This window comes from the organism of the source record quoted next, unplaced genomic scaffold (assembly GCF_019419815.1).
Source record: "Pyrus x bretschneideri cultivar Hongxiangsu unplaced genomic scaffold, Pyrus_bretschneideri_v1 Contig12, whole genome shotgun sequence".
NCBI classification, from domain to species: domain Eukaryota; kingdom Viridiplantae; phylum Streptophyta; class Magnoliopsida; order Rosales; family Rosaceae; genus Pyrus; species Pyrus x bretschneideri.
The window spans coordinates 6,952,370-6,971,899 of NW_025999413.1; the positions used below are offsets into that span (position 1 = coordinate 6,952,370).

Here is a 19,530-nt window from a genome sequence, read left to right on the forward strand (position 1 = left end):
TAAACCTTCCATATTAAGAATTTTAATCCAATTAGAGCAGTGATTTTTCAACTAAAAATTTATTATTATTGATTCTTTAACTCATCAAAACGTGCAGTTATGGTCATTTTTGTCTACTCCGTTAGAACTTTTGTCAAAATGAGTCACGTGTCATGCACATGAGGCTAAATCAAAGGACAAATATGAAAAATCAAATAAGAAAAATTTTGTTCCTCAACTTTAACCCAATTGTAGCAATGATCCTTCCAACATAACACATTTTGAAAGAATTTTGACGAAGTTGACGAAAATGACCATAATTACACGTTTTTGATGAGTTGAAAGGCCAATTCTGATGGAGTTTATGAAAATGACCATAGCTACACGTTTTGATGGGTTGAGGGACCAATGGTAATGAATTTTTAGTTAAGGAACCATTACTTCAATTTGATTAAAATTGAGACACCATTCCTGCAATTTACTCTTAATTTCCAATCCCCAACTTAAACTTGTTACTTCTCGTCTCGTGTTCTTGTGTTGTTTTGTGTCGTGCTAAGAATCTTGACAACCCAACAATAGTAGAGTTATAATGCTTTTATTGGAGCTAGTTAACCTTACTGTTTGAAATTTTCTTTAAAGTAACAAGCAAGATGTTTGATGAAATGACTCATGAAGTTTGTTATGGTATCGTTTGGTATGCAGACGGGACGAGACGGGACGAGACAGGACGGAACAAAACGGAGCGGGAGCAAAGATGCCCTCGGATGGAAACAAGGAGGAGGAAGAAGGAGACGGAGAGGTTATAATTTTGTGTTCCATAGATGTGGAACGAGTCGTTCCAGGGGGTTGAGGCGGAACGAAAATTCACCCAAAACTCGTCCCATGGAACAGCTCGTTCCATTCGTTTTAGGCGCACCAAACGTGGGACGGAACGCCTTGTCCCACTCTGTTCCGTCCCGTCCCACGTACCAAACGGTACCTATAGGAGCCTCTTCACACGCCCTCGTTATCACAAATTCATTGCCTCCACCACCACAACTAAACAAGTTATATATGGTCTAGGGTTTACACTAAACCCTGAACACTTTTGATAGACCTTTTAGGCCCATCACGGTCATCACAAATATTGCAGATATTGTCTCAACTTAACCACCTGTTACTAGGTGTTGGGTTTTATCACAAAAAGTTTTGGTGATATTAAGGGTGAAAACTCTTATATATTAGTCGTATATTATTTTGTCATGATCAATGTTGGATCCTATTCTCTAACACGCTGGCCTCCTCATGAATAGCCTCACACAAGGCCATAAGGGAAACCAATTCGCACATCTGGAACTGGTCAAGTCATTATACCGAAGCTAAGACAACTTTTCGAGAGCCTAGTCATCATTTAGGGACTAGAGCCAATGCAACTTTTTGAAGGCCTAGTCATTTAATATCTTAAGCAGTTGAGCTGGAGCTAGCGCAAATTTTCGAAAACCAACTTAAGGAGGCAAATTCGAGCCCAGTAAATCGCGAAAGAATAGCCCCCTCTGATACATGATAAACTTTTTAGGTCTAGCATGATCCACCATCAATATCACCGATATTGTCCAAACTTAACCACATATTAGTAGGTATTAAGTTTTATCATAAAATGTCTCAATGATATTAGGGGTGAAAACTCTCATATATTAATTGTATATTATTTTGTCATATGACCGATATAAGATCCGATTCTCCAACAACTTCACACTTACGGTTACGAGTACCAGCGCAACCATATACCATTATATACCTTACAACAAAATCACAAAAAACACATCCAGGTCAGATTGCAACATGAATTACAAGTGGATTTTATCGATCTGTCGGGTCCTTGCAGCTAGCTCAGATTGAAACCCTTAAGCCAGTCATGTTTCTGTTTCAGCCAGTACCATCCTGATAAGGTTGCCCTAGACTGCCACTCAATTACTTGATGCTACAAAACATGATCCATGCAAATAGCTAACAAGGCCAAAAAACATCAAAGTCAGCCGCCATCCATATGTATATATATACATGTGTAATACAGTAAATAATTCAAAGGTTGATCAAGTTGAGTGGAAGAAATACAGATAGATATGATATAGTTGTGATCTGATCAAAAGTGGGCCAAACTTTTTCTGCTTTCTGCATATAATGCTTTCACATCCCTTTTGCCTCTGTGTTGTGTATTTCTGTAGTCCTACACCACATGTTGCCTGGAAAATAACACAAGGGAAATAAAGCCAGAGATGATTAGTTGAACGCATGTGAAGAAACCATAATTTTTGTGTCCTTTCACCTTCTTTTTCTTTAATTATTATGGTATTCCAAATATTTCTACAAGAGCAGGCGAAAAGTTAAATGGTAGACTTGTTTTCCGATTTTAAAACAGTATGTTAAGTTTATAGGTTGAGTGATTGAGTACACGCCTCAAGTCGATGATGCTCAAATCTTCACTTTCTGATGATCAAAAGAAAACAAAACTATATATCCCTGAAACTATTTAAGTATTGTGTAAGTTGATGATGGTGTTGTCGTGTTGGTATAATTATTTATGTAATTGTGACATTAAGACTATTAAGTACGCTGTGCAGTTTAAATATTCATGATAGGCATGATTATTTTGATTATTTTAATTATTTTAATTATTTTAATGGGATTAATGGATTAGAACAAGCAAGTGCCATATAAAGCCAGAAAGGCATCGGCTTCGTTCAATTTAATTATGTTGGCTGATACCGACTAGGGTGTCGATATCACATACCTCAATCATATTAAGGGTACCATGTACTTATCATATTCTCTTTGATAAATTAACATATTAGCTAGTCCTAATCTGTATTATTCATTAGTCAAATATGTTGGCTATAAGCTTCACCAAATATATTGTATGTGAAGTGGTTTTCTGTGCATATTTTTAAGTCTCAAACTTAAAAGATTGGTGTAAAACACATCATCAACTTAATACTAGAAGAATGTTACGATCAACCCACTCACGTATGTATCTTTTTCCTAATTTTAATGATATTCTATTATAAAAAGAAAGGGTGATATTTTACTTTGAGAGCAGCTCTAATGGTGGCCTAAAAGCTTAGAGAATTGGATTGCTTTGCCTCCAACCTCCAAAACCCACGTCCAACGGCCCAAAAAATGAAGGGCTATTGTTGGCAATAAGCGACGTCATCATGACATCAAAGAGCAGACATGGGGCCCACCACGTGTTTCACTTCAGAGCCCAATGGTTCTCTATAGCTGCCTTTCTCCGTTGTTGGCTTTCCAACGGTTTTCACATCTTGATCGTTTGATTTCGAACAATAATTTTTTTTTGAAAATTATAGATTTGTGTCACGTGACACAATTTGGCTCATCTGAATTAAAAAAAAAAAAAGAAATCGACAATCAGGATTAATCCAAATGTAAAACAATCCAACAAAATACCCAAAAAAAATCATTTTTTAATTATGCTTGTTTGTAATGCTATGCTTTGTATTTAAAATTAAATTATCAAAGTTAAATTGGGAGTTTTATTTTCAAAGAAAAAACTTACTAAGTAGTAAGTATACACGTACAAGGCATAACAAAAATATATATATATATATACATATATTTGTAAACAGTAGTCACCCTTGCCCTTGCCCTTGCCCTTTCTCTTCTCAAACGGATGGACTTGCCCAAACACAATTACTGTTTAGAGCAATTTTACTGCCCTTGCCCTTGCACTCCAAAAAACGGGTGGACTTGCTCTAAGAAGATGGGGGTTGGGTTAGGCCACACAACTTGATATCAAATTCAACATAAATACAATATGCACCGTTATTCATGTGAATCGAACTTGAGACATTTTACTTACAAGTAAAATAATTATCAATAGACCATAATACTAGTTTAATTCTAACTATTAAATCAACTTGTGCGCATATGTGACTGACCTCGACACTACTATAGTAGTGTTAACTTTTTATACAATTAGTTAAAACAAACCCCATAAAGTTTATTGTGTTTTTACAAAACCTCTTCATGTTTAAGAAATACTATCAACTCATGAGTTTAGAATAATTTCTCAAACATGTCTATAATAACCATAAAAAGTTGACAAAGCACCAACGATCAGAATCAGCTCATGCACACTTGTATAGAGTGGTTAACACTCATCTATTCGCACAACTGTCTTAGTAGTAATTGCCTTTGGATTGCTCTTACTATTCACTCTATACAGTGGTTAACACTCTATACTCACTTTCCTTGTCCTTGTCCTCACCCTCGCCCTCGTTGCATATGTCAACACTCATTATATCACTCGCTCTTAGCAGTTATGAATGTTCTACAATTGTAATTAGTATTTGAAAATAAAAGAACAATAATTGAAATTACTAAAAACTCATTAGGCGACTTAATTAACAGAAAGTTCCCATTCAAACGGAAAAATAAAATAACCTCCCATGAATTTCTCCATTTCTGAATCTAAATTAGATTCACAGGATCACTTTTTTTTGTTTTGTTTTTCACTCAAACAACAATATTTTGCGTATCCTCCTTTTGAATAGGTCGCACCCGATCAACAAAACTTTATGTTACTATTTTACCCCTGCTCTTTGTTTTACTACCCAACTAATTTTTCTTAGTTCATTTTAATCTCAAATTAAAAAACATATTGATATGCAGTCCAACATCTCGTATTTCACACGACACTATTTTAGATTTTTATTCTATGTTGTATGTTTTGGATTTAATTTTTGACGCTTATGAATAATGATAAGAGAAGGTTATCGATTATTAAAATAATGAATTGTCATTACGAAACCACCAATTAATCTCCGTTTAAGAAAAAAAAAAAATTCCCGCTTGGAGTTGTATCATTGCCGTAATAAATTGGATTATTGGGGTAATACAAATTGGCTTTTGTGCTGATTTTAATATTACAAAGTACGGTTACAAATTCATTACTTTTGTAAAAAAAGTTTCTTCAAAAAGAAAATAAAAAAGGGAAAAAACTCAACCACCAATCACGGAGAAGTGAACTGGGTCCTTAAATAGGGACCCACGTATCTCCACATAGGATTTCTGCACATGATGACGCAGGTCCCACATCAAGTTAATAATCTAAAGTGCACTCAGTCCTGCGGTTACGATTTCACTATTTATCCACAAACACCAACGCCTGGAGAAAAACAAACTGTAACTAGCTGCCACTTGCCACGTGGCGAGCATGCATACGGAGATTAGATTTTCGCACCCCAAACTCCAACGCCGAGATTAAATCTAGACCGCTGATTGTCCTCAGGTGGGGCCCATTTCTACTTGCATGTCAGCCACCAACTCTGGCGACAGGACAAGAAGACAAAACAGAACGTACGGGGTCCCACGTGGGTCTGCTGTACACCCACATCCGTATTTCCAAAAATTAGTTGGGGAAACAAAAAGAAAAAAAAATTAACTGAATGGACTATTTCAATATACATGGAGGACAATTTGGGGATTTCAGTTGGAGTCTGTTTCGAAAATCCAGGCTCATTTTCCATAAATTCCCGCAAATTTCTGTAACGACATGTTCCACTACAACCTGTATTTTTTTTAAAATTAAATTAAACATATTTTTTTATAAAAATTCAGCAAAACAGAGAAGAAGAAGAAGACACCATTAGGATAAGAGTGAGAAGCAGTAAGAGAGAGAGAGAGAGAGAGAGAGAGAGAGAGAGAGAGAGAGAGAGAGTAGAGAGACAGAGTGGTGGTGTTTTAAATTTTTTTAATTAATTATTAAAAAAATGAAATTGTAGTGTTTTTTTTTTGTTGTGTATATATTTATATAGTTGGTTGATTTTGAACTAAAGACAAGGCCCCTCTCTCTCTCTTGTATTCTATCCCTTCTGTCAGTTTGCTTTTCTTAAGAATGTTTCAGAGAAGAACTGGAACATAATTGCAGAAGAAGAAGATAAAAATAGCAAGAGAAAACACCACCTAGAGAGAGAAAGAGAGGAGAGAGAGAGAGAGAGGAGGAGGAGGAGGAGAAGGGAGTGAGCAGAAGAATCAAATAATCTATGGCTGCTATGGAGGAGGAGGTGGATTACTGGTGGTGGTTCCTTTGACTTTGGTGGTTTCATCTTCTTCTCAAAAGGTTTGGTGGGTTTGTTTGTTTAGATCTTTTTTTTTTGGCTCGTTAATGGCTGCATACTTACCATTTCTTGCTGTTTTTGCTCCTTTGTATGCTTAATTATGGCCAAAGTTTTGGCCTTTTGACTTGGGTTTTTCTATAACAGCATATCAAAATAAAAAGAAAAATATTGATAGCAACTTCAAACCTGTAATTTTTTTTTTGAATTTCTGTGTTGCTTCAACTTCTGGTATGGTTTTTATGTTTCTGAAAAATTTGATGCAGGCAAAGGGTGTTGGTTTTTACTTGAGTTCTGTGATTTTTGCTTGGAAATTAAAAACCTATTTTTTATTATCTATTTTTAGAATAAAATTGAAATGGTCGGGTTTTCTTCTGGCTGCAAAGCATATGGAAATTTGACAAAAGATGTTTTCTGGGTTTTATTTGACCTTCAAATCTGAACAAAATTCACAACCACTGCAGTTTTGTTTTTCTAAAAGTTGAAACCTTCACCTTCTTCTCCTTCATGTTTTTTTTTCAAGAGAAAAAATTGAAGGAAAAATACTAGAATTGGTCGGGGAAAGAATTTACTGCGTTTTTTTTTTAATCCTGCCTTGGTGGTTAATAATAATGGTAATAATAATTTAAATAAATAATACGTATGCTGCTAATTAGAGAAATAAATGTTTGTTTTTGGTGCTGATTTTCTTGGGTTAAATTCACCATCCTCATTTTCTGTTGAAATGTTGCCTGCAACTTGTCCTCTTTTCGGATTTGAGGTCGATATTTTCATGTTGTGTTGGTATAAAATATGGATGGGGGGCTATTTGTGGTGACTAACAGATATAGAAGCTGCTTATGGTTGAACCAGCTAGATTACCTTTTTATTGGTCTCCCTTAATAAAGAGGTTTCTTACCCCAAATAGCGTTTTGGAATGCTGCTTGAAGGTTACATAAATCTGCTCAGAGGCTTGTTTCTTTTGTTCACTAGGTTTGCATCATTTTCTGGTGTATGCTGACGAAGAAATCGATATCTTCTTTCGTCCATTAATTATTTTTGGGGTATATTTGGATTAATGACTAACTTTCTATATGCGTTAATCTGCTGTTGTTATTCCTATCTGTTTGCACATTTTCGGCCTTTATAACAATATGTACTTGTATTTTACTTGTCTTATGCAGTGTTGCAATCTGAGATGGATTTTTCTGAGTCCACAAAAGTTGTGTACAATAGGATCCAGAAGATAGAGCCTGAAAATGTGTCCAAGATTATCGGGTATCTTCTGCTGCAAGACCATGGCGAGCGTGACATGATCCGACTGGCTTTCAGCCCTGATAATTTGATCCAGTCTTTGATTAACAAAGCGAAAGCTGAGCTCGGGTTATGCAAACCGGCAGTGTCTGCTTCAATCTCACCTCAGGTGAACCAAGTTCCTGTTTCCGACTTACCTTTACAATTCACTCCATACAGTCCACGACCAGTTTCATCTCCCACAACCATCGGAGCAGCAAATCCATACAGGGAACTGTCTGGTGATCAGCAACCACTGCAAGCCATAGAGTTTGTTCCACCAGGGTACTCAGATTCAGCGATTGAAGATTATCGCCTCCAAAATCAAATGCAGTTTCTGCCTGAGTTTTCAAGCAATTACTGTTATCATGAACCTGCATTGAGTGTGAGAACCAGTCGAAGGTCTCCAAGCTTGCCTGAATTTCCCCTTAAGGTATGCCATTACTTCAATAAGGGCTTCTGTAAGCATGGAAACAACTGCAGGTACTTCCATGGCCATCCCATGCCAGAAAGCTTTTCACAGTTTTGCAGCCAAAACTCAAATGAGCTTTCAAACGATGATCACGTTGTCTCCCCTGGCTCCCTTGAAAAGCTAGAGATTGAAATAATTGAGCTTTTGAAATCTAGAAGAGGGTTCCCAATATCAATTGCCTCTTTGCCGATGATGTACTACGAGAAATATGGGAGAACTCTTCAGGCCGAGGGATACCTCACTGAGAGCCAGAGACATGGTAAAGCTGGCTACAGCCTGACAAAGCTTCTTGCTCGATTGAAGAACAGCATTCGCCTTATTGACAGGTAACTCTTTGTTAATTGCTAAAGTTTTTTCTTACGTCATTTTTTTTGCTTGCTAGAAGTGCTTGACTCGAGTTGTTCTGCAGGCCTCACGGACAGCACTCAGTTATATTGGCAGAAGATATCCCAAAATACTTAGAGTATGCTGGTGAGAAAACAGAACCTGGTGGGATTATTGCTGGCTCTCGACAGATATATCTGACCTTTCCAGCCGAGAGTAATTTCACGGAGCAAGATGTTTCCAACTACTTCAAGTAAGGACACCAATGAAATTTCCCTCTCAATTTCTTAACTGTTCATTTGTATTTGCTTATACTTTGAATATTGGTTTACAAACTTCTGGTTGATTTTTAAGTTTATCTGTATTCTGTAGCAAATATGGGCCAGTTCAAGATGTACGCATCCCGTGTCAACAGAAGAGGATGTTTGGTTTTGTCACCTTTGTTTATGCAGAGACGGTGAGGCATATTTTGTCAAAAGGGAATCCTCATTTTGTATGCGGGGCTCGTGTGCTGGTGAAACCTTACAGGGAAAAGTCTAGGCTTGTTGACAGGTAAAACATTTTTATTCGTTCAAAGTCAAAGTGATTGTCATTTTTGTTGTGCTTAATTATATTTTACTCAAACCAAAGTGGTTATTTTCGTCTGTATTTAGAAACCAATGAACATCTCTGTGCCTTATTTCTGCTCACAGTTACAATTATGTTTATGCAAGTCTTGACGTTGTTGTGGTCTGCATTGAACTTGGCCTCTGATTTTGTTATTTTTTTCCTTTATAGCGTGACTTATGCATCGTATTGTATAAGACGCTTCTTCTTCATATACATTTTTCTACAGGTGGGAGCCGGGTGCTAGTTGTAGTTGGTTTCCATTAAGTGTGTCTGAACATTTCCAGCACAGTTTCTCTTACTTTATGAATTATTTATCAGCATTCTTAGCTTTCAAACTTATCTATACACCTTTCGCTTCATTTCTCTCCTAACTCAAAGCAAATATAGCTTTTGTTCTCTAAAAGCATAAATTATGTTCACTAAAATTAGTTAATACTAATTCATACCCTTAATTTCTTGTAATAGTCAACATCGTAGGTTTGGCCAGCTGGTACTTCTCCCTCGTAGCAAGTTGAAACTGCTTGCCTCCATTTTATACTAGTCTGCTTTCGAAAATTGTTTTTCTTTTTCTTTTTTCCCTCAATTGCAGCCTAGCTTGTAATGCTTGATTAACGGTTTCTGAAGTATCTGCTTATGTGTTCCATGTCTTCTCCCCTATGGTTTTCTACTAGTGTTTAAACTTCTGAAGTTTATGTCACATGTGCAGGAAGTTTTCGGAGAAGATGCAGCACTCCACGTGCTACAATTCACATTTCATGGATGGTGATTCAGAGCTTCACCCAAGTAAGCAAATTCTTCAGATAATTGCAGTAAGTGTCTATTTTAACCTTTTTGGTTTTTGAAAGCACGTCTTAACTAATAGAATCTATGTTGTGCTTAATATAGTGCCCAGAGTTTGTGATAGCGCAAGATTTCTAAGGAAGCAGTTCATAGAGGAAAATGAGCAAGCACTCGAACTTGAGAGAAGGCGCCTCTCGGAGATGCATTTAGCAGCTAAGCCCTTATCCCATCATTTCTATTATGGCTACTCGATGGATGAGCTTAAGCATCCAGAAGGTATATTAAATGCAACTTTTCAATTTATGATTTGTCTTTGCCTAGCTTATTTCTTGTTTTTTTTTTTCGCCCATTTCCGAGCTAATATTCTTCCGGGATATGTCATTGTAGCCCATGCAGAGCAAGTGGAATTCCCATCCTCAAAGGATTTTAATTATTTTCTGGATGTTTTGAACAATGGTTCCACCAGTGAGGACAAAATAAGGCACATTAATACTAATTACAGTGATCAGGATAGGTATACACACCGTTGCTTGTTCGCGTTGAACTTGTAATACTTTAACCAATTTCTTGTTCATCTCGGTTATTTTCTTAACATTCTCTTCTTTGTTTACGCTTGCCATGCAGCGGTCAAGGAATTAACCTTCCAGAGAGCCCATTCGCAACTCAAATGGCGAGTGGCATATCAACAGTTATATAGGGGATTCAAACAAACAGTAAATTATAGAGAGGTAGAGCACCGGATTCCTAGACTAAGACTAATTCGTGGTTTCGATACAGCAGGAGAGGCCTTCATATTCTTCTATTTTCATTATACTTTTACCTCAATTTCATCGGTCTGTCAGCTAAGTAGAGAGAGTTCATACCAACTGAAGAAGAAGAGAGAGACACAGTAGACAAGTTATGTTCTTCCCCAATGTTACACCGGGGCGAAGGAGATCGCAGAGAAGAAAAGACATAAAAGCTAATATGTGACAGGTTTTTTAAGCCTTTTTTTTCTCTTTTTCTTCTTTGTTTTAATATAATCACAGCGGGGAAGAGATGGGTTTTTAGAAGTGACTGAGATATAGTTTGGTTTAGTTGAAGAAGAAGAAGAAAGTAAGTAGTAGTAAAAATATGCAGGTGTGTGCAGAGTAAAGAAGAAAAGGTGTAGAGATCTCTGCGACATAAACAAATTCTAATAATTTATACAAAGTTTCTATTTACCTTAGTAAATATGTTTCAAAATTCCATGCACTATATGGATGATGAGAATTATACATCTCGAATTTTTCTACAGTGCTGTTAACCGCACTTTTAAAATGCGGATATGTTGTCAATATTATTGATACTTCATAGTTAACTGCACTATAGAAAAACTATACATATCGTTGATATTATGATACTTTATTTTATTTTGGACTGAAGGGTAGGCCATATTTTGGTCCACCAACCTTGTACTCATAATTCATTCTCTTCCCATGATTAGGGGAATCAAAAGGTGGCATAATTAAATTATGGTAATTATGCGTAGTGGTTCTTGCATCATTTTGTTTTTCCTGCAATTGGTATAACTTTTCTTTCAGAAGAAACATCTTTGTCTTGGTTTAGTTGTTATAAAGCAATGGAATTTATTGGGAGATTAAGCTTTTGTTAATGATCATTATTTTAATGAGTGATTAGGGTTTTGAAATTGCATGTCCTAAAAGTTGAGGGGATGTGATAGGAGGATTTTGAGGCTGGTGGTTGATAAATATGCAATGGCACCTTTCTCTTTCTTTCTGGCTTGAAGACAGAAATGGGACCTGGTTTTGATTTGTTTGATATTGTAGGACCCTGTAATCATATGACCCTTCAATGTTACGCTAGGGTACCAAAAGATATTGAGCTGTAAATTTGATATTTTATGTGAAGTCATGTAATATACAGCTAATCTTCATAAATCTCTAAAGTCCAAAATTGCTTAAAAATCCCAAGTGAAACAAAATTTCAAGGCTGTGAAAAGCTGTGTAGTCGTAACTTGCAAGTGATACTATAGGTTTATCACCTGCTTTTCACACTGAAAATGAGCGATTTTCTATGATGCTCCAGAGTATTAGATACTACAAGCTTTTTAGTTGTTAAATCTTTGGTTAGAAACACAAAAGTTAATATCTAATGGTTAAAAAGCTTGGAGTATCTTATAGTTTAGAGCACTCTAGAATGGGTAAATTCGAAAATCGAATTTTCCTCTACGAGGCGTGTGTAACTGAAATAGAGTGTTCACCGTTGTAATTGAGGTTCCGTTTTGTACCCAAATGCCCCTTCCACGAATATTCCTCGATCACGAAATCTGTCATCTCTTTTCATGTAGTACTTGTCACGCGATGCCTACTCTAGGAAAATGAGGATATAACACAGTTCCAAAACAGATTCTCTCGACAATAAAAATGTTGCTACCTTGGCACATTAAATTTCAAGGGTGGTCCATGATGTAAACCCAAGACAAATTAGGTTTTTTTAGTGGCACTGATTATTTTGTCACATGATTGTGCTTGCTTATGGGGAAACATTGACATTGAAACTATCAGATTTGATGAAACGGAGAATTTGTTACTCAACAAGAAAGCAGTCACGGCACTCCGTCTCCGCTGTTTACTCTCCATGGATTCTGCTCTGTTTTTCGTCTTGTACTTTGTTCTTCTTCCAAAGCTCTCTGTCAATTGGGACAGTCGAGCAGAAAATTGTGCACACCGATGGTCCAACGTTTAACCTTAAAAAACATAAGTTGCTTTATCTTGTTTTTTACTCAACGGGCGAGATGATTCGAAATTAGAATCTCTTCTAATATCGAGAAGTTAACGTGTTGAACATATAACCACAGATATAAAATTTGTCAATCTGCGCAACAAATCGTTTTGATTTTCACAACGTTGAAAAAACAAGAAAACTACCGTAGAGTAGAAATTAGCAAGTGGGGCTTTTCTAAAGTACTTTCATGCAATGGGGGTGCCACTGTTTGAAATTTTTAATAAATGATAGAAGTGTGATTAACTTGAAATACTGTCAATACTCTTTATCATATATGGTTTTGCAACACTTAAGTAGCACAATCATTACATTGATATAGATCATACATCATTAGGCAATTACTTGGTGCTAGGGCAAACTTTGAATTCAACAAAGGCGCGGTCAGATCTATTTGCGAAGATGAAAGTGTGGACGGTCATAAATAGTAAAGCCGACAACATAAGTTGTACAGGGATCCATAGAAGTTGAAGTTCTTAGAACAGCAAACTACCCCAAGCAGCGATGAAAAGAAAGCCACCGAAAAGAGCCAATTTCAAGTACTTTTTATTCTCAAGTAATGCCACAGTATAATACCTGCAAAATCACATTATTTCAACGTTGTGAATGAGAATACAGTGCAAGCTGTTAAAATTGAAGTATTTGCTGAATAGTTTTCTTATTCCAATATATTCATTCATACAAAGATACAAGATTTATACAATCAGATGCAGCCTATTCTAGGTAACCAATCTATAATTACAAGTTGATTACAATCAGATCCTATTATAGCTCTTATCAGATCGTTGACCATTTACAATCCCTACGATCATGTTAACCAAATATACTTTCCTTTAACACTCCCCCTCAAGTTGGAGCGTGGATGTCAAGAACGCCTAACTTGCAGAGAAGCAAATGGAAAGCAGGTGATCGCAGTGGCTTAGTAAACATGTCAGCCACTTGTTCTCCAGTGTGTATATAGGCTGTCTTGATTTCTCCTCTTTGGATCCTCTCACGAATGGTGTGGCAATCAAGCTCAATGTGTTTGGTGCGCTCGTGGAACACAGGATTCACTGCAATGTGTAACGCAGCTTGATTATCACAAAACAGCTTCGCCGGATTAGGATGGATTATTTGCAAATCCTTCAACAGGTATCTCAACCACGTGAGTTCACAAGTTGCTGCAGCCATGGAACGGTACTCTGCTTCGGCAGATGATCGTGCTACCGTGACCTGTTTCTTGCTCTTCCAAGATATGAGTGAGTTGCCCAGAAAAATGCAATAACCTGTAACTGAACGGCGAGTAATCGGACAACGTGCCCAATCCGCATCACAATATCCAGTCAAATTCAGCTTACTTTGGGAAGAGAACAACAAACCTTGTCCAGGAGCATTTTTAAGATATCGAAGAAGTCTATGTGCTGCGTCCAGATGATGTCGCCTAGGTTCCTGCATGAATTGACTCAGGGTGTTGACGGCATATGTGATCTCCGGCCTTGTGATTGTCAAGTATATTAATTTCCCAACCATTCGTCGGTATTGCGTAGGATCTTTGAGAAGATCACTACCAGTGGGTAGTAGCACTAAGTCAGGTTCCATTGGAACCTTTGATGGCTTCGCACCAAGTAAACCTGCCTCTTCCAATATGTCAAGTGTGTACTTGCGCTGGCTGATGGCAATGCCAGCTTTGGACCGTGCAACTTCAACACCGAGAAAGTACTTTAGGGGTCCAAGATCTTTAATTCGGAAGCAACGGCTAAGAAACTGCTTGAGATCATTGATTGCTCCATCATTATTTCCTGTAATAACCATGTCGTCAACATATAATAAAACAATGGTGATGGAGCTGCCATAGACCTTAGTAAACAGAGAATAATCAGCCCGAGATTGTATGAATCCAATGTCATGGATGGCAGAGGAAAATTTCTGAAACCAACTGCGGGACGCTTGCTTAAGTCCGTACAAGGATTTTTTGAGTCGACATACAACACGCTCCCCCTGTCGACGATAACCAGGAGGAGGCAACATGTACACTTCTTCGTGGAGTTCACCATGAAGGAAGGCGTTTTGCACATCCATCTGATGGAGGGGCCAATGGCGAACCGCAGCAACAGTCAACAAGCATCGCACAGTGATCAGCTTAGCAACGGGAGCGAAAGTTTCCTTGTAATCGATCCCTTCGCGTTGAGTGAAACCTTTGGCAACGAGGCGGGCTTTGTACCGCTCAATTGTACCGTCCGAATGGTATTTGATTTTGAAAACCCACTTGCATCCAATAGCACGATGGCCGGCAGGCAAGGGTACCATGCTCCATGTCTGATTTTCTTCGAGAGCTCGGAGTTCATTGTTCATGGCAGCGACCCATTGGGGGTCATGACGGGCTTGATCATATGATGTGGGTTCCATCTGATGAGAAACATTATGGACGAAAGACTGATGAGCAGAAGATAATGAGGCATAAGAGACATACCGGTGGAGAGGATGTCGGGTGCTGGACACGGAGGAAGAGGCGATGCCAGGCGCAAGCAGAGCAGCATGATGGGCCACATAATCGTTGAGATAAGCAGGTGGTCGGGTCAGGCGGGAAGATTGGCGAATGGGAGGTTGTGAGGACGGTGCAGGCGGAGGGGTAGGTAAGGCGAGGGAGTGGGTGGCAGGAGTGGGTGAGATCGGAGTGGTCTCTGGTGAAGGTGGAGGAGATGAGGGGGTGTGGGTATTGAGGTCGGGAACTGGAGAGGGTAAAGTGGGAGTTGGGGTAGTGGTGGGGTTCAAGTCATCTGGGTTTGGGCCAGGATGGTGTGGGCCGTGAGAGGGTAAGGAATCAGGAGGAATAAGGGGAAGAACAAGAGAGTCATCCTCATGTTCAGGTGGTGAGTGGGCAAAAGGAAAAATTGTCTCATGGAAGTGAACATCACGGGAAGTGGAGATTGTATGCGTTTCGAGGTCGTAAACACGGTAACCTTTCTGACCAAGGGGATATCCAAGAAAAAGACAACGGCGAGCACGAGAGTCAAACTTGTGGTTTGGGTGAAGGTTGGTGACATAACAAAGACATCCGAACACACGGAGGTGAGAATAAGTGGGCAAGTGACCATGTAAAAATGCGTAGGGAGTTTTATGGGATAATAAGGGTGTGGGAATGCGGTTGATAAGGTAGCATGCGGTTTGGACACTATCCCCCCAAAATTTTAATGGTAAATTGGCTTGGAAACGGAGTGCGCGCCCAATGTTCAAAAGATGTCGATGTTTACGCTCGACAACCCCGTTTTGTTGAGGGGTGTGAACGCATGAATGCTGAAAAATGGTGCCATGGGTGTCTAAAAAAGAACGCATGGAGAGGAACTCTCCACCATTGTCTGCGCGTAAAACTTTGATGGTTTTGTGGAATTGAGTTTTGACCCAAGAAAAAAATGATTTCAATAGTGATTGTGTATCGGATTTGAAACGCATAAGATGCACCCATGTAAAACGAGTAAAATCATCCACGATGGTGAGAAAATAACGTGCCCCAGAATGTGTGGGAACTTTGTGAGGCCCCCAAATGTCACAATGAATTAAGTCAAAAGGTGCGGTGGATTGAATTGAACTAGAAGCAAAAGACAATCGAGTTTGTTTTGCCAAAGGGCAAACTTCACAAACATGTTTGGAATCAAACATTATTTCGGGATTTGTTTTTGACAAAAAATGTAAAGGGTGTGTAGATGGGTGGCCCAAGCGTTGATGCCATAGACTGGTGGTGCGGCTAACATGGTTGGTAAGATGGGGATTTTGGCTTGGCGTAAGGTAATAGAGCCCATTAAATTGCTTGCCCAGGCCAATCGTCCTCTTCGTATCCATGTCCTGCACAACACAAAAATCCGGAAAGAATATTACGATACATTGTAGAGCCCGTGTGAGTTTACTCACAGACAATAAATTGACACGAAATTTTGGAACATGGAGAACGCCATCAAGTAATAACTTATGTGACAATTGTACGGATCCAATGCTCTTAATATCTGCCGTGCCCCCATTTGGTAATCCCACAAAATCATTTTCAGCAGCAATCTGTTTATGTGTTAATGGTGAATGTGATATGTGATCAGATGCCCCGCTGTCTATAATCCAGTAAAGAGTTGAATGCAAGTCATGTTCCGTCATATTACATGTGGGTGTAACAATACCTGTTGCATTCGCAAGTGGTGTAATTTTACCGTTTCCAGAGCGAAGCAAGGCAAGAAGTTGATGGTACTCTTCGGTTGTGAATGTTGGGCCGTGGGAAGATGTGGCTTTGGTTGCTTCTGGATGGATGGCGTGTGATGTAGATGTTTCGACATTGTGGGCTGTCGGATTTGGGCGTTTGTTTCTGGGCAGCACATGCTTCCCATGCCACTTATGACCTTCGGGGAACCCGATAAGGAAATAACACCGCTCTACGGAATGCGAGCCGTCACAGTAGCTGCATTTGGATGCTTTCCGTGAACTGGAGCTACCAGGTACAGACCCTCCTTTTGGTGTTGTGGACCGATGTGTTTGCATCGCATGGGCAGCAGGTTCACGATGATTAGCCACATCCATTTGGCGTTCGTGTTGCAGAACCAACCCGTGGACACGTCGCGTATCAGGAAGCGGATTCATCATTAAGATAGAACCTCGTATGGTGGAGTAAGTCTCGTTCAAGCCCATTAAAAATTGCATGACCTTCTCTTTCTCCTCCCTTGCTACACGAGTCTTGGATCCCTCACAATCGCAGGTAATTGGTTCATAATACGAAGCCAGTTCATCCCAAAGAGCCTTTAACTGGGTGTAATAGTCTGAAATAGATAGTTGTCCTTGTCGGTGTTCGACGATTTCCTGTCGGATTTGGTAGATCCTGGAATCGTTTCCTTGTGAGAATCGATCCTCAAGATCCTTCCACGCTGCAGATGCAGATTTGCAGTAAAGTATGCTGCGTGCGATGTTGCCTTGCACAGATTGCCAAATCCATGACAAGACCATGTCATTGCATCTCTGCCAAATTGAAAACTTGGCGTCGGTAATTGCTGGGCACTTGATTGATCCATCAATGAACCCAAGTTTGTTCTTGGCACTGAGAGCGATGCGCATGGAGCGGCTCCACTGTCCGTAGTTGTGTCCGTCGAGGAGTTGTGAAACCAAGACGAGACTTGGTGAATCTGAGTGGTGTAGAGTGAGAGGGTCAAATGCATGTGACACCATCTCTGCTGGTTTTTCATCGCCCATGTTGGTTATGTGTGTTGGAAAAAATTTGGGTTGTGTTTGTAGCGGAAGTCGAATGGACGCCTAGAGTCACCAGGATCGGTGCTCTGATGCCATGTTAAAATTGAAGTATTTGCTGAATAGTTTTCTTATTCCAATATATTCATTCATACAAAGATACAAGATTTATACAATCAGATGCAGCCTATTCTAGGTAACCAATCTATAATTACAAGTTGATTACAATCAGATCCTATTATAGCTCTTATCAGATCGTTGACCATTTACAATCCCTACGATCATGTTAACCAAATATACTTTCCTTTAACACAAGCAATTAGATAAAAAAGAAGAAGTGCAGAGGCGTGGAACTTACGTCCCGCAGAATGCGAGTATTCCAGCAGCCAAAAGGCCTCCAAACTGCAAAACAAAGATGAAATTAGCATATGTACTCACATACGAATTCGCAGACGAGCAACTGATTAACAAACATCACAAAACTTGAAATTGAGCAAACACCACACATGCCCGAATGTTAAGATTCAGACCCTCAGATGATGGTTTGAATTCAACTCAAAGTAAATTGATAAAGTTCTAAACTTTTTAACTCACAAGGGTGGGGTGTTTCGCGATGGGGGCAGCAAGCAGAGCTGCTGTGTGAACCAAATGGTACAGAGACGCCGTCAGCCAAACCTAACCCATTATTTGCAACATAATCAAATCACAGAAAATTCAAAAATTGAACATAAAACCATGAAAAATATGAGTTAAAATCAAATGGGAAATAAAGTATGAACCTCTTTGCAAGTTGGGTCTTTGGGTTTTGAAGCCAAGGGCGCCATATGTACCCAACCCAATAGCTGCAATTCCTGTTTTTTCCATAAAATTCACAAATTGGGTTTTCTCAGATTTGACAGAAATAACAAAAAGGAGACTGAATTTATACAAATTAATGTATATACATGCGAATAAATGTTGTGATTTCATGGAGACTGTGAATCCCAAAAAACAGCAAGGATTAAAACTTTTCGAGTGTGGGATAGTAAAAGCGTAAATTAGAAATACCAGAGAGCGCCGCTGCTTTATGCCACAGCTGAAGATCCATTGTTGTTGCTTCTCTTGCTTCTGTTTCAGTGCCTCTCTCACTGAAATGTAGTTTGGTTTAGTTGAAGAAGAAGAAGAAAGTAAGTAGTGGTAAAAATATGCAGGTGTGTGCAGAGTAAAGAAGAAAAGGTGTAGAGATCTCTGCGACATAAACAAATTCTAATAATTTATACAAAGTTTCTATTTACCTTAGTAAATATGTTTCAAAATTCCATGCACTATGTGGATGATGAGATTTATACATCTAGAATTTTTCTACAGTGCTGTTAACCGCACTTTTAAAATGCGGATATGTTGTCAATATTGTTGATACTTCAATCTTACAAGATAGTTAACCGTATTAAAAAAAATTATACATATCATTCATATTATGATACCTTATTTTATTTTGGACGGAAGGGTAGGCCATATTTTGGTCCACCAACCTTGTATTCATAATTCATTCTCTTCCCATGATTAGGGGAATCAAAAGGTGGCATAATTAAATTATGGTAATTATGCGTAGTGGTTCTTGCATCATTTTGTTTTTCCTGCAATTAGTATAACTTTTCTTTCAGAAGAAACAACTTTGTCTTGGTTTAGTTGTTATAAAGCAATGGAATTTATTGGGAGATTAAGCTTTTGTTAATGATCATTATTTTAATGAGTGATTAGGGTTTTGAAATTGCATGTCCTAAAAGTTGAGGGGATGTGATGGGAGGATTTCGAGGCTGGTGGTTGATAAATATGCAATGGCACCTTTCTCTTTCTTTCTGGCTTGAAGACAGAAATGGGACCTGGTTTTGATTTGTTTGATATTGTAGGACCCTGTAATCATATGACCCTTCAATGTTAAGCTAGGGTACCAAAAGATATTGAGCTGTAAATTTGATATTTTATGTGAAGTTTCGTAACATACAGCTAATCTTGGTAAATCTCTGAAGTCCAAAATTGCTTAAT

The 19,530-nt window shown here is 38.6% G+C and overlaps 2 protein-coding genes across 4 annotated transcripts; one reads left to right on the top strand and one right to left on the bottom strand.

The window, feature by feature from the left end:
• The first annotated feature begins 5,663 nt into the window (after nucleotides 1-5,663).
• LOC103955068 (zinc finger CCCH domain-containing protein 18) lies at nucleotides 5,664-10,761 on the top strand. 3 transcript variants are annotated; one of them, XM_018649374.2, is made up of 8 exons: nucleotides 5,668-6,102; nucleotides 7,256-8,162; nucleotides 8,246-8,413; nucleotides 8,533-8,712; nucleotides 9,476-9,552; nucleotides 9,655-9,825; nucleotides 9,937-10,063; nucleotides 10,174-10,761. In XM_018649374.2, the coding sequence occupies exons 2-8, from the start codon at nucleotides 7,270-7,272 to the stop codon at nucleotides 10,244-10,246; spliced, it is 1,689 nt and encodes a 562-aa protein (XP_018504890.2). In that variant the 5' UTR covers nucleotides 5,668-6,102; nucleotides 7,256-7,269; the 3' UTR covers nucleotides 10,247-10,761. The 3 variants fall into 3 exon arrangements, with proteins under 3 accessions (XP_048434177.1, XP_018504890.2, XP_018504889.2); XM_018649373.2 differs by having other exon boundaries at nucleotides 5,669-6,097; XM_048578220.1 differs by lacking the exons at nucleotides 9,937-10,063; nucleotides 10,174-10,761 and having other exon boundaries at nucleotides 5,664-6,097; nucleotides 9,476-9,578; nucleotides 9,655-9,819.
• A 1,793-nt stretch (nucleotides 10,762-12,554) lies between these two features.
• On the bottom strand, nucleotides 12,555-18,936 carry LOC103955074 (transmembrane protein 256 homolog). Its single transcript, XM_018649376.2, is given in 7 exon segments — nucleotides 12,555-12,888; nucleotides 17,864-17,907; nucleotides 18,100-18,180; nucleotides 18,285-18,311; nucleotides 18,313-18,356; nucleotides 18,553-18,632; nucleotides 18,780-18,936. Coding segments are annotated over 7 exon segments (432 nt in total). The 5' UTR covers nucleotides 18,836-18,936; the 3' UTR covers nucleotides 12,555-12,788.
• Between the last annotated feature and the right edge of the window lie 594 nt (nucleotides 18,937-19,530).